Consider the following 15212-nt stretch of genomic DNA (forward strand, 5'->3'; position numbering starts at 1 on the left):
GGGGGGGAGGGAGGGGGAGGCTCGTGAAAGGTTCATGGTTCGGTTGAGTCTGCAGTGATTGAAATATCAGAATTTAAATGCTTCTTTTGTTTTAATTACAACATTTCATATTGAATAAAAAATGCTTAAGATTGAAAGAGTGAGGAAAAGAGATTTATTTTTTCCGATCTAAATTTAGAAGTTTACTCAAGGCACCAAACTCTAAAACCTCTGTGGTGTTGCACTGTGGTACAATGGTGTTAAAGAGACGGAGTCATTTGTGTATGAATGGCTGATTGTCTTTTACAGTGAGAGCTACTGAGACTATAACCTAGTCCATTTAGCACTGGTTTCACTTGGGGATACAAAAAGCAGTTTCCTCTCAAAAAGTCTCATGTTCTCTTTCTGTTTAACTCTGATTCACGTGGACTTAGTTGCTTTTTTTACCCGACCATATCTGATTTCCTCTTTTCCCATGGGTCAAATATGAATTGGTAGTAAAAGCTGACTGCACAAAACACAGAGGACTTCAAATACATGAAAGACTCCAAATGGAGAATCAGATTAAATCTCTTTGTGCCTTTTTCCAAAGATGTTTTCATTCCTTGCTGGCACGTTGGTGGATACTAAAAAAATGGAGAATTGCACTAAAAGTTAATATTGTTTTGTTGTTGTTGTTGTTTTTTTAAAAGCCACAAGCTCCAATATCGTATCTACATGTGTATCCCTCAGTTAGCAACCAATCAAGTCAACAGCTTATATGCTGATCTGAACTATCAGCTGATGTAGGATGATGTGGTATTAGGAGAAAGTGTAGTATTTTAAGTTGACTAAAATACACAGAGTGGAAAGTGTTGTGAATGACGAGTAGAGAACCAGGACAGGAAGAGACTGAGGGAGAAAAATCACAGCGGCTAAGTAGAGAACCAGGACAGGAAGAGACAGACTGAGGGAGAAAAATCACAGCGGCTACGTCACCCTCCCCAGCCTGTACTTAATCATTGTTCTGCTGTACTCTGGCATCTTTCCTGCAATTAGCTTGCACTAAAGACAGTGTTTAATGATAGGTACAAAATGTGCTTTTTGTTGTCTTCATGGTTCCATGGCAAAAAATAAAAATAAATGTTGAATGTCAATAAAGACAGACTGTTACAAAGAAGGAGAGAAGGTGGGAAAGGGACAGGTTAAATTTGAGCTCAGATGTAAAAAAAAAAAAGACAAATTGCATTCAGAGAAAAAAGAAGCTGCTGCTGTTGACAGCAGCGTTAATACGTTTCATCATGAGGTGTGATGTCAGCACCTAGCATTTAATGAAACACTTCTTTAACTTGTGATCTGTGGAAATTACTATACGCCGTCCTCATTTCCCTCCAACACTGCGCTACAGTACAAGAGCCGCTTCAGAGTCAGTTTTCAGAATAACAAATGAATCTATTCCTGTCTTTAATCGCATCACCTGCACTCAAAACCCTCAGCCCGACCTTTATTAGCGTGATTTTACAGTTTAGCGTCGGCAACGATGCCATTATCCAGTGTAATTACACGGTGAGGCAATAGTGATGACGAAGTTGCCCCATCGGGGGGATAGAGAGTGGTGATTGGCACGCTGCCAGTTTTTTTTTACAGAGCTGGTGGAAAATGTTGATTTCTTCTTCTTTTTTTTAAGGACAGTGTCACTGAGATTGTCCGTGTCCATTTCTGTGACACACTTTGAAAAGACATTCCTCAACCTTACAGCCTCCGCTCACATTGAGCCCCCGTGCTGTTGCAGTGAATGACAGGACACAAACATGGTGACTGTGCAGCAGCAGTCTGCTCCCCACTAATGGGACAGGTGAAAGGGAGAAGTTTCAAGGATGTAACACCTCCACTGTCACTCACGAGGTGACGAGCTGCTATTGGAGAAAGTATTCAAAGTTGGACAGAGGCTGATACTTGATGATACTTGTGTCTGCGCAGCTTTGAATGGTTGTTTATCCATGTCTCTGCCTCTAAATACCTCTTTTGGCCAAAATGCTAATGTAAGGTTTTAGAAATGGCATTTAGAAATACGTTGTTGTAGCACCTTTAGCAGTATAATCAGAGTGCAGTGAGCATTGAACACAAGAGGTGTTAATGTGTCTTACAGTCTGTAAGAGTAACCTGGGGAAAACCACCGTCTCTCTCTCCTGTTCAACCATGAGCATTAATTAGAAAAAAAGGTTTGAGTGAATCTTACTCTCTCTGAAATAGTTACATGTAGCTGAACGTTTGGGTGTTTCTTTGCCCATCAGTTAAACAAAAGCTACTCTGTTGTTTTGCTGTTGGCAAGCAAGCTATAGTATCTGTCTGAGCGTGTGCATATACAGTATTTCATGGAAATAAATGATTAGTAGTAATAAACTTAGTTACTCTTCAGGTGTATTTTTTTTGTTGTTGTTGTTAAGAAATTGCGGCAGGAAATTTTGCACAATATGTCTTCAGATCAATGAGGCTTCATTTTTTGATATTTCACATTCGGACTGTGATTGGCTTTGGCTCCAAGAGTGTTGCTGGCGTAGGTATCGTGACAGCAGAGCATCACCCACTCCTTTCCACCCACACCTCCTTGAAACTGGGAGGTGCCAGCTGCTCTCTCGTAGCAGGTTTTTATTGGTGGTTAAGATGCTGTTTCCACGTGGAAAGTTTTGGTCCGTCCTCCTTTTCTCTTCCTTAACCTTTCTCTCCCTCCGTCTCTCTCTTTATCCCTCCCTGCTCCTGCTTTTATGGCTGACAGGGACCTGACTTTGCTGTGCAGACGCTCTCTCTCTCCCTCACCATAATCCTTCCTTCTCCTCCTCCCTCCCTCTCGTCCTTCCGCTGCTGCCTTTGTGCTACACTCTGCTGATAAGGACCACTCAGTCCAGATGGGCAGCAGATAGAGCCATTTGGACTGTCCCTCTGACCACAGAACATAATAGTTTCACCTGTCGCTATGTTTGCTTCTATTTGGTATGCCAAGAAGCTAGGGAGACGACTTGTACAGAACAGCCGAAAGGCTAAAATGCTGAAAGACAAGGTAGGTTTACTACTATGCATGTTTTACTCATGTATTCTAGGTTGATATTTAAAAAAAAAAAGTACAACTCAGTATTCATAGCAAATACTAGTTGGAAACACCTCAGAGCTCACCTCCTGCTATTACAGCAGAGCCATGTGTGACCTGGATTGGTTTAATTATACATGATGTGATTTATGTGGCGCTGCAGCAGGTTGTGCTACTTCACCTGTTGATTTACCAGTGTTCCTCTCATGTCGGCCAACTGATTCCTGCGTATGAATCAGATGACTCTGCTCACTGACGTCCTCTCTGTCTCCTTTAACAGAGACAATAATTGAAGGACACCGTCCTGTAATTTTCACACTTCTCAGAAAAAAAAAAACAGCTGCTCTTTCCTAAAACAAATCTTTGGTAATGTTCCTCTTACCTCGCCAAGCTCTGATATCACCCGCACAAATTTTCTGTCAGAGAAAGTAGTTTTTCAAAAAAACTCTTTCACAGTGTAGTATTGCAGCATTCCTTCTGTAAATGATGACGATGAATTTGAGTTTGCTGTCTCTTTACTTTTGACTCTCTGGCCATTATTACGTTAAAATGTCAGCTCGTTATCAATTTCTGTCCAGAATACAAAATATAAAATTCTAAACATAGAACCTCATTGTATTTCTACAACAACCCTTAGTGCAACATAAACGGCTCATATTAAGGCAACACTTGGTGTCATTAAAAAAGTGAGGGTTGTTGCTATTATATCACTAAAAGTTATAGAGCCAGTGTTCTGTGATGCCAGGGTTTGTGTGTCAGCTCCAGGTCGAAGGGAGTCTACTGTAAATGTCAATAATATACTAATCAAGAGAGCATGATCTAAGTAGAATCTTTAAATGGAAGTTGAAAATACAAGGACAACCACAAAGAAAATTAAGTTCCCTGCATTGAAAAGGCGTGGATTCTGTTGATAATTAATGTTTACTTAAATGACTGGGGAAACAAAGTGATGGCAAAGCCTGGATTTATTCTGTGATTACACAGTTACTGAATGAATTGCACACAGTCGTGTCTTCTTCGAGGCTAACTTCCATTGAAGATAACGTAATAGTGTTGTGACCATGATAAAAATCCTCCTTACAATCGTCTTACGTGTGTCATGTAAGGTTTTCTTTTCAACTACTAGACTGCTTATGAAACCAACACAACTCTGTAGAGGGATAACAAGGATAGCGTCTATGACCTTTTACTTTCTTTATCTCCTGAGCACATGTTCTGGTTTCTGGGTTTTTTGTCATTGTTTAATTGGTTTATATTTTAAAATGGACAAACTGATGACACGTCCATCTGCCATTCTTCAGATAAAATCCTTATCAAGGTCTAATGTGTCAAAATATTGTTTTTCTCTCTACCACACCTAATTTGCTCCCTCTAGGGTCCACTAGTGGGATTAAGAGATTTGAAAAGGAATCTAGATACTTAAGCTCCATCCTGTTGGTGGAAAGAAGAACAGCAAATGTGTGTTATTTACAGATATTTTACTTTTAACTGCAAATGTGGAGAAGAAGAGACTCTTCAAACAGCAACGTAACTATGTTGACTGTATTTTATAAGTTGACAGAGATTCTTGTGCCTCGTGATCATCAAAGGGCTAATATTAGCAACTCGACTAACTGTAGAGTTTAATATGAGTTACTAAAGTCTTAGTTGTCATCAGAAATGATGAAGAAGAGCTGCAGCAGGAAAGATCAAAACAAACAAAGAAAATGGTCTTCAATTAAATGCACAGCCGATTCAAATGATTCTAGCATGCATCGTAGAGTCGCTCTCTTTTTCACACCGATTATAGGCTGAAGCTGCGGTGGTAATCTGGGACCCCTGCAGCGTGTGTGGCAAGGCCATGTTTACATGAACTAAAACCAGCATGCTGCTTAGCAACAAATGCTTCGGTGTGAGTGTGTACTTGCACGTGTGTGAGCTACTGGCTCACAGAGTGCTAACGTCCAGGGCCTGCATTTCTACCTAATAGTTAAAGGTGAGGGGTTGATGGAAATCATTTTTTACATTGTGTTTTTTTTTAATGATTTTTGCAATCGATGCCATTTGAAAAGAAAAAAAAACCACAAATACACAGACACTGCTGTAATCAACTAAATATGTTTAATAAGTGTTGAAACACATGCATACTGAAAATATCTTGCTGTGGTTTCCCTTCATAATAAGTCCTTTAATAGGATGAGGGCTATGTTATGGAGCCTAATAATTGTGTGGGCTGTGCGCTAGTTGTATTCAGATACTATAATACAGTAATGTTTATTAAACGGCCTGTCGCTACTGCAATTACACTAGTACAGCTCTGCATTTAGATTTTGTCATGTTTAAAACAATGATGGAGAGAAGGTCTTTCCAGCTGCAAACAGTTGTTTCATATGTTTCCCTTGGATTATGCATTCACATATCTGCTTTGAATGGACTGTCCTCACAGCCCCAGAATGTGTTTTTCTCTCAGTCTCAGAGGAATCGGGCTCAACTTGGCACATCACACAGTGATGTCATAGTTTCATTGTTTTCACAAAAGCTCTGGACCAAGTGATTCTCCAAGTCTCGCTCCCTTCTTGTTGAAGGATGAACAGTTTTCATTTACCATCCCCGCTGCTGGGTTAAAAATTCATATGTAAAATGACAACAACACTAAATCTAATGCAAGTTGAAGTCTTTTTTTATCAAGAATAGAGCGGAATGGACTTTCCCAGCCTTTGGCTTTGTATCAGCAAATACCTTATTTTTTCCCCAGTGCAGAACACCTTCTATTTTTCTGTTGATTAAAATCGACGCCTCGGCTCCAGAAGAAAGAGTCAGTGCAGCAGGGCAATGAAATCCAATTGGAAAAAATAACCTTTTTCATTAACTAGATATGCATTATCCATGCCACATCTAAATTTAGTGAGATGTCAGGACTGCACAAAAAAAGGCCTGTTTAATTTCCTCTTTCCATAAATGATTTGGAGAGCCCTTTCACTGCACTCCTGCTGTACTTTCCTGCTGCTGTACTGAGGTTATAAATTTAGTCCTAGATTTTTAATAATGTTTATTAGATGTTTTTTGTTTGAACAACTACAAGTGTGTGGTTGCAGGCTGTGTCACACAGCAAAAGCAAACAATTCTTGCACTGTCAGGGTTTTGATAATGAACTGGGACAGAACAGAGAAGGAGAGAACTGAGGGTCAGTGTCTGGGTTTGTACCGAAAATATCTGTTTATGTTTAAGCCACTGAGGTGGGCATCTCAGTGTTGGTGGGGTGGATAATGAGAAATCTATAGCCACCCGGCTGTTTTTGTATGGAGTTTAAAATCACATCGTCTGCAACTGTGAAATCCTTTTTACCTTGGTGATAGAGCAACACTCCACCCCTCAACAAACCTCTTCAAACAAATATTATTCTGTGCTTTGAGCTGCCTCCACTCTACAGACGATGCTTTAGTTTTCTCTTTATACTGTCGTGTCCTTGTGGCTGATTATTTATGTTGCATAACAGCAACCTTCCTGGATGTATTTGTGCTTGGGAACCTTTGTTCTCTCTCTCTCTTGTTGAAATATGATTGTCTGTTGCTTCTATGCCTTTAAAATGTGTGTACAGCTCTATGTGTCTGTGGCACAGTGAACCAGCTTCTTCCTCTTCCTTGACTGGTACATGTCCTACATCAGGTATATAAGATTAGCTGCTGGAGATTCTTATGAACAACACTACTTTATTCAAGGCTGTTAACAAATAACTGACAAACGCTCAGGGTAACTATTAGCGATGTCCGATATTAACTTTTTGCCGATATTGTCCAAAAACTTAATTTGCGATTCTGGACACTGTATTGAGTTGCTGGCACCAGCATTCTGCATACAATGCATACCCTGGTTGTTATAATAGATTAATTAAATGAGCTGCAATGCTGCCATCTAGTGGCTTTTACTTTAATATACAGCTGTTTATCCCCAAAACTATTTTTAGGACACACATCATTTGGCGAATCCCAGGCATTGTTATTGAGCTTTCATTATCGGAGGGAAAACCAATAACAAATCTTACAGATATAATTACATAATAACATAATTATGCTAATATCAGCCCTATATTAGCATGACGGTGCTAATATCTCTAGTAACTACAGCATGAATATTGCCCAACTGCGTAAAAACTAAATTCAACAGGTCTGCTTGCTCATGTTCTTCTCAGTGAACATGTTGTGATTTGAGGCAACATGGGATCAGCGCCTCACTTGTTATCATTCCACTCCGCCACACTGTCACATAGAGCCAGAGCCACCTTCAACCGTAGCTTGCTCTGCAAACACACCGAATTAATCTTTTTTCAACAGCAGTCCGCAGTGAACTGAGCTTTATTTTAAAGGACTTAGCCTTGGATCAAAGCGAAGCCCACAGCGGCTCAGTGGCTGTCTGCTGTCGGAGATATCATAATAACAAAGCCCACAAAACCATAGATAAATATTACAGGGGAGGACTTAGCATAATACTGCAGAGATGGAGCACACGTCATTTTATAAACACACAGCAGGAAGTAAATCAATGCCCCAAAGTACAACCCGAGATGTATATTACAAGGCAACGTGTTGTCTACGGCTGTAAATGTGGAGAGTGAATGGTTATGGGCGTCCTTCTGTATCCACAAACTCATACATATTCTTTGAGCAGCCAGTGTTGGCAATCTGCTGACCAAAGCTCTGTGCTGACAAACTGCTGAGATTGCCTGCACAGTGTTGCAAACTCCAATCTATAATCATAAATCTGATGTGCGTGTAGCCTGGCTTTAACTGCTGTGGAAGTGTGAGGTTGATCTGGAACAGCTGCATCTCAGTGGGAACGGTCTGAGTCATGGTCAAGAAGGATTCACAGTTTGCGTCATCTAAATAACATCCTTTCCCGTCGGAGCCTCCTTAAAAACGACAATCATGATCCACCCTGATCCTTACTCATCTGTGTTGGAACTGATCTGTTAAAATGGTGACTCGCAACACAGCACAATGATTCTACTTCTACCAGGCAGAAATACTACAACATAGAAAATGAATCATTATTTTTAATAGGTGGTGTTTTGATACATATTACTCAAACATCTACCCTGTTGCTGCCTCTGTGTTCAGTAATTATCTGTTGATATCTGTGCTCATTTAGTGGCTTTTCCTATCACCCCCAAGAAATGCTTTAAGAAACACAGTCTAAAGGTTCTGATTCATTAGTGGCTGGTGTGAATTACAAAAAGAAAGAAAAAATCGTATTACTTGGTCAACACTTTAGCATTCAAAACTAGCAGTGCTCTATTAGATCTAGGAAGCATGCATCTTTACAGACACATCTGAGCCTTCACAGAAGGACGGACCAAGGCTAGGCTTCCTCTCATGGTCACTAAAGTATTTAGCTTTACATTACACCGGCATCAGTTGAAAAAAAGGTATTTCAATATCGTTTTTGCTACATACTGAAAGCAACAGTTATTCAAAAGAAAATAATATTACTATTTACATCGTACCTTGATGTACTGTATGTTGTAGTATCTAAAATATGTATGTACACAGTATGTATCTTATAATTTCTCTAATGTGCTTAACATCCAACTTTAAACAGAACTGTTAGACCAACTGTAAAAATAAATGAATACACAAATAATAAAATGGTATCATTTAGCATTCCATCAGGTAGGTGACACGGAAAGGTCTAACAAAGATGTATTTTCTCTCTCGTCGTGTACACAAGGCTTCAGATAAAGCATGCAGGAAATAACAAAGAGCAAAACCAAATATAATTTTTCACCCCATGTCACCAGTGATTGGGACACGATCAAAGAGGGTATGAAAGCTGCATAGAAACTGTGTAGATTCATCTTAATGTGAGTGTGTGCTGCAGACGATCAGTAACAGACGGATGATTTGTGGCCCGACTCCTGTCAGAGCAGCCTATGAATACATTAATACTAGGCAAGGTGAAAAACCATGCTGTGTTTCAGGGCTGCATAAATCTGATGCATGCACACGTGACAAGACGTCAACAACCATTTTTCCAGGTAACAGGTCACTGATTTTTAAATGGGAGATCGTGACAAGTAAGATAAGGTAGTTAATCAATTCTGTTAACAATTTGTTTATTTGTAAATGCAGATTCTTATGTTATTGTTCCTTTTAATCCTTGCTTGGCTCTGAGTTTTAATATTCACCAATTAATCGGATGGTTTCAACAATAGATTTTCTAATGAATTATCAACAACTGTTCTTCTCTCTCTCTCTCTCTCTCTCCCTCTCCCTCTCCCTCTGTTTCCTCACATTCTCTTTTCTGTAGTGTTTTTCCACTACTTGTACTCTGATTTCCAAATGAGAAACTGTGTGAAAAGCAGGTCTCTTTGATAATGGACCTGCACTCTAGTGGCCTGATGGGGTAGTGAACTGTTGAAAGGGCCAATTCAGAGTGTCTGGGAGTGTAAAATGTGGTGGGATTATTTGTGCGTATGTCCATAACACACGTTTTCTCCCGGATGAGTGCAGTTTAAACAGATATGGAGAAATCTCACAGGGATTATGTGTGTTTCTGCATGTTATCGGTGTCACACAGGGTGAGTCTCTAAACCCTTCACTCCTCCGCTCCTGAGCAGCGTAGGTCAAATTTGCTTCAACATCTGCACCAGTCAGTCAGGGAGGAAACTCGGCGTCCAGTGTGTGGGAGGAGGATGGCCGTTGATGAGGAGAGCAGAGGCCGTTGAAAAATTAGCAAGTGGAAAGAGACAGCGGGCACAGAGAGAGGAGCAGAAGGGGCAGAAACAGACACCTTTTTGAAGGAGCTGCTTATCTCTGTATTCTCTGGCTGAACCTCTTTACTATGATTGTGTCAATCACAAGAGCGAGACAAAAAGTTTGGGTTTGGGTTCATACAATATAGTTTTATTATGGATGGAAACTTTAGCCATATATATATATATCTATATATATAATTAGTTTTATGAAATCACTATTTTAGCCCTGAGTAATAGAAAGTGAGTGCAGCAAGTCATTCATTTTTGCGCCAAAAGCATCCCTTAAATTAAATTTTCCTTTTATTTTTGAACCCTCTCCGTTGTGGGTAATCATGCATTCCATCATCTGCAGTAATTATCTTGGCAGCATTAAATAGATATGGAAAGTGGGCTAGAGGCTTAAATAAAACTGCCAAAGCCAATTTTAACTTTCAACTCTTGACCAAAATTGTTGCTTCTCCTGTGCTGTTGTTTAGCTTCTTTTTTTTTCCTTCTTCTTTTTAAGCTAATTATGGTGTGTCTGTGTTTAGATGGGAGTGTGTGTGACACGGATGCCTTCGCTCCACCTCTTTTCCTGACATGCTCCATTGATCTGTTTCTAATCTGGTTTTGGCTTTCTGACAAAGCTGGCTTCCCTCAGGCATTAATTATGCCTCCATGTGAGTTATATCAGAGGGCCTGAGCACCCAGCTCTCTGTCCTGCCTAATCCAATCCGATCCACATCTTTGGCCCTGCCGCTGCTGCTCTCACCCAATCAGATATATTGAGTATGTGTCGCAAGTGTTTCCTCTGGCTAACAACCCCTGTAGCAATATCACCCAACTGTCCTCGACAACTTTGTAACACCCCCCTGTCCTCCAATGTGAGGAATGCACTTTACTGCACAGCTGCGCACACACATGGGGCAGATGTGTCCAGTTCAGGGCCTCTGATGCACACACACTGGATGTGTTGCTGAATTCCAGAAAGGATGTAAGCTCATACTGGCTTATGGATTATTTCACTCCTAAAGATGCCCGGAGATGCCTTGTGACGTTTAGCAGCTGTTTAAGCTACTTGTTTACCGCAGTCAGGAGACATTTACAATGAGCTTCATGGGGAGGCAACACTGGTACAGCTTGACCAATAAGTCATCCCTCAGTTACAAGTTCCATGGAGGCAGTGCCCCCAATCTTCTGCAGCCTCCACGTTCTGAGGGCCTGGGAAAACTCAAGAAGAGACTGTCCATGGAAACCCTGCGGAGCTGGGCCTCGGATCTAGGGAGCCTGAATGTGGGTCTCAATCTGAATTTGACCTCAGTGAAATGGCCCTCGCTTGTTACTGTCTGCAAGTGGAAACAAACTCTGAGAGGAAAGAGGAGGAAAAGAAGCCGTAGTACAGACGACGAATCACAGGTTAGAAAGCCGGCAGTTTAATCAGCATCCGTTATCGTTACATCACAACAACATGGCTAACACAGCTGTTACAGACATAATGGCCTTCAGTCTGTAAAGAGTGTGTTTGCATTATAGCAGTACACATGTTTACTTCCAGTTTAGTAACAACAATGATAGTGCAGAGAATCCGATTTAAAAGACTTTAACCATGATGTCATAAATTGAGTCCCCTAAGGACCAGGACATGTTTTATTGTAAATGTAAAATACAGTGAGATGCGGTGTTCTTGTGTCAAACTAATAAACTGCCCTTCCTCAACTTACAGCTTGCCATGTCGTGTAATTAGAGGAGCTGCTTCCTATCCAGCAGGTTCCTTGAATTTATGGAATTCATTAAATAGCAGATATTTCTTATTAGGCTCTGCTTGTATCTGTTAATGGAGTTGCTGACGGGTGATCTGTCACATCAACAGCCAGTGGCTTTTTTATGGGTTTGGAATGAGTTTATTTTCACTGCTCCCTAGGTTGTCATTAAAAGCATTATGTAAATGTTTACGCTGTAATTTAGCGTGTTTTGTATGTTTAATTTGTTCGTTCTCGCACTGTCGGCTTTTGAGTGTTGTGTCCTCGTCGTAAACTTCAGATTTGTTGAAATGTTGGTTTAGTTCTGAGCTGAAGTCCTTGATTTTATTGCAACATAATAAGTGTGTTCGTTTGGGGGTTTTCTGATTGTAACATTTCACCGGAAAAAAAAAATGCCAGGATGAATCTGTTTACATAATTACATGTGAACATTATTTGTCTGTTTTTGTTTACAATTACATCAGTGATGCTGCCGTGGAAATCCTTCAATTATTGTCCGTGAGGAATAGCTCCGTAGACGTGAGGGGATCTCGTGACTCATTGTTTACACTGCGCTTTTGGCAGAAAGGTTTTTGGAAAAAATAAATGGGACCTGAGTGAGTGTCAAGCTGTAAAAGATCACTGCACACATTAAATCCAGACTGATGAGGGAATAAATCACAAGATGTGACTGACTAAATTTCACTGACCCCTAAAACATTGCTACTTGGCCAGAAGAGACGTTATCCTAAACCTAGACGCAATTCGCAATTCCTGCCCCACGTCAAATATAAATACAGTTAATACTACATAACAATATTGCAATAACATTTATATAATTATTTTTGCAAAGGGCTTATATCTGTCTAAAAACTGAGCATCACATGGCACTTAATTTCCAGTCCACTTTTTGTCTGAATTTAAAGCAGGGCTTTGCTCACAATTAAGCAAGCAACTGTAAAAGTAAAAATAATTTTAACTCAAGTTTTTGCTCATTTTTATACATTAATACAGACCGTCAGGATCATGTGCAAATAACAACTGTTTAGATTTCAAAAGTGAAGTAAAACAATATATGTTTTACGTGTCTCAGGAGCCACTGTCCAATATTTGAATCAGGTTCAAATGCTGCAGTTTTATGTCCTTCCCTGAATTCAATGAATTCAAATGCTGCAGTTTTATGTCCTTCCATCTCTTTCAGTCCCAAGATGCATACAAGTGCAGAGCAGCCTAAATCAAACATGTCATCAGCTCAGGACCTACAAGGTCCATATTTACCTAGAGCTTAATGAGGCTCGAAAAAACTGCTCTTTCCAACGTGCTGAACACTACAACACAATATCACTGTTAGAATAAACCACCACGTAACTCTGGAAGCCTTTGTCAGCCCTATATTAATGGCAAGATGTACCTAATTAGACATGTGTCTTCCCATCAGTCACTCACACACACAAACACACACACAAACAAACACACATACCTGATTTAATATTTCAATTTGCTGCTTATCGTTTCCTCCAACATTTCCCATTATTTGTTTTAAAGATTCATATCTCATTTGTTCATTCATCCATGTGTGTAAAGCGCAGCTACTTCGTCAGGTGTGTCGGTCTATTGTTTGAATCTGAAGTAAAAGTGCCCTCATGTGGCAGATTTGGTTTATTGCATCGTATCTTTATGTGCCTCTAGTTGATAGGTAACTGAAATGTATTTTTAAATAAGAATTCTAATTATTAATATTTTGCAGTTTCTGTCCATATATGGGTACACTACTACTCTATTGGATGTATAGTGTATTGTATTGTGGGCCACACAATCGCCTGGTGGTAGATATCTTGTTAGATTGCCTTCGAATGAAATTTAGCATACCTTAAAATGCCCTGTGTTCTTCAGTACCAGCACCAGCAAATAATGAGAATGTATTTGAAACGGTAAATCTTTTTTGCTGAAATTGTTCCTACAAATGGTTTTACAGACACAGGGATGAGCATGTGTTGTGTTGGCAGGATAACTTTCCTACCAAAGCTCTTCCCCTCGGCAACAACAGATCTGAGCGTCAGCTGAAAGTTGTTCAGTCAAGTGGCACCAGCACACTAAATGACCTGTCAGATTTTGATTAGCTCATCTCAAGGTGTGTCAAGGGTCAAATGGGTTCTGGATGCAGTGACTATGAATGCATCTTTCTCACTCTTTCTCACACACATACTCTCTCTCTCTCATTCTCTCTCTCTCTCTCTCTCTATATATATATATATATATATACACACACACACACACACTTCTTTTATATATATAGAGTATATATACTTTTTTATATGGCACTTTTGTCAATGTTGTTTTGAACTAACATTTTACAGTTGGACCAAGCTCTGGTCCCCATGTGGACTACTGGTCCCAAAAGATACATTTGGATGCAAATTTGTATTGCGTACCTTAAACCATACTTATACTATAGGGTGCGGAACCTCAAACATTAAAAATCTTTGCATTCAACATTTATTATGACACACCCATTCACTTGCAGTGACCTGAAGTAAAAATGGGATGCCTGGTCCTTAGTTAAAGAGAACAGTGCTATTATGTGTGTTTCTTTTGCTGCCAGCAAGCAAGCTGAGAATGTAGTGTGACATCAAAAATAGGTTAAACTTGTTTTTTTGTAAAAATGTACAACCTGTCGACCGCTGATTTGACACATATCAACATGACATCATGCAACACATAGCTATGTCTGAGAGACGTGCTTCAAGTCAATCTGAATCTGCAAAATCTCTACCTGTAAGACTCTAATATATTTTATCCTCAGCCCTACAGTATAGGATTACCTCCAAGAACAACTTAAAATGTAATGAAATTTCTATTCCTGTTTACACCCTGGTGACTGACACACAGAGTAAAAGTAAATTTAAACAAGAAATTATTTTATTTTGTGGAAGGTCACATGACTAGGCCTACAACCAGACTGATGAGGAGTGAACAATTGTACAAGATCAATTGAAAATCTGAAGAAATCCCAGTCCTCTTATTGGTACTACACAGGGTAGAAGTCAATAATTATATGTGCTAGTAGTGGCCAGTTAAAGAAAGTGACATACTGTATATGAAATAGTGGGTTGGCTGTGGTGCAGTTCAGATGTTACTGTGTAGCTACAGAGTTGATTAGTTGTGTCTGTTATTTAGTGTGTACATTACATGTGACAGTATGTACCTGTAACATGTATTCAGTCCCTGAGGAGTGACAGGCTTTTATTAATGACGACTTCAGCCGGTGCATGAAGGGCAGATGGTTATTACCTTCCTGTCTCCACCAGGCGGACGTTAATTATCTGCAGCGCTTTTCTTTCAGGATCCATTTTTCTATGTTTCTTTTAAAGACAGCCGGTGTCACGTCCAATATCTGTTCTCAAGCGATTCTGGTCAAAATGTGTGAGAAGGAAATGAAGATTTATAGCGGTGGGCATCAAATGTGACTGACCGCCGCAGTAAATGACACTGGAAATCAGGGGAAATAGTCTGCACTCTGTTAGTCAGAAGCAAAACGACCTGGTTTGAAAATAGCAGCAAAAAAAGCGAAACAATCACTGCACTGTTAAGATAATTATTTTTAATTGGTAATAGTAGAAAAATACTGCATCAAATTTAAGCACACGTTTCTGTGTAGCTATGATTTGTGGCTATTACTCAGTTACTGCTATAAGACACCAATGATTGTGATTTTTCATCA

At 39.8% G+C, this 15212-nt stretch overlaps 1 protein-coding gene across 5 annotated transcripts in view; it reads left to right on the forward strand.

Annotated features, from left to right (window-relative positions):
* dlg2 (discs, large homolog 2 (Drosophila)) overlaps positions 1 to 15212 on the forward strand; it is a 106907-nt gene that overhangs the window by 52083 nt on the left and 39612 nt on the right. The window contains exon 1 of one of the 5 annotated variants that reach the window (XM_017041905.2): positions 2278 to 3016. The exons of the other annotated variants lie outside the window; for them this stretch is intronic. Within the exon in view, the coding sequence (XP_016897394.1) occupies positions 2933 to 3016 (84 nt within the window). The 5' untranslated portion in view covers positions 2278 to 2932. Of the gene's footprint in view, positions 1 to 2277; positions 3017 to 15212 lie in introns of those variants that run through there. 5 annotated transcript variants of the gene reach the window in all.

This window comes from Cynoglossus semilaevis, chromosome 19, assembly GCF_000523025.1.
Source record: "Cynoglossus semilaevis isolate Cse_v1.0 chromosome 19, Cse_v1.0, whole genome shotgun sequence".
Lineage (NCBI taxonomy): Eukaryota > Metazoa > Chordata > Actinopteri > Pleuronectiformes > Cynoglossidae > Cynoglossus > Cynoglossus semilaevis.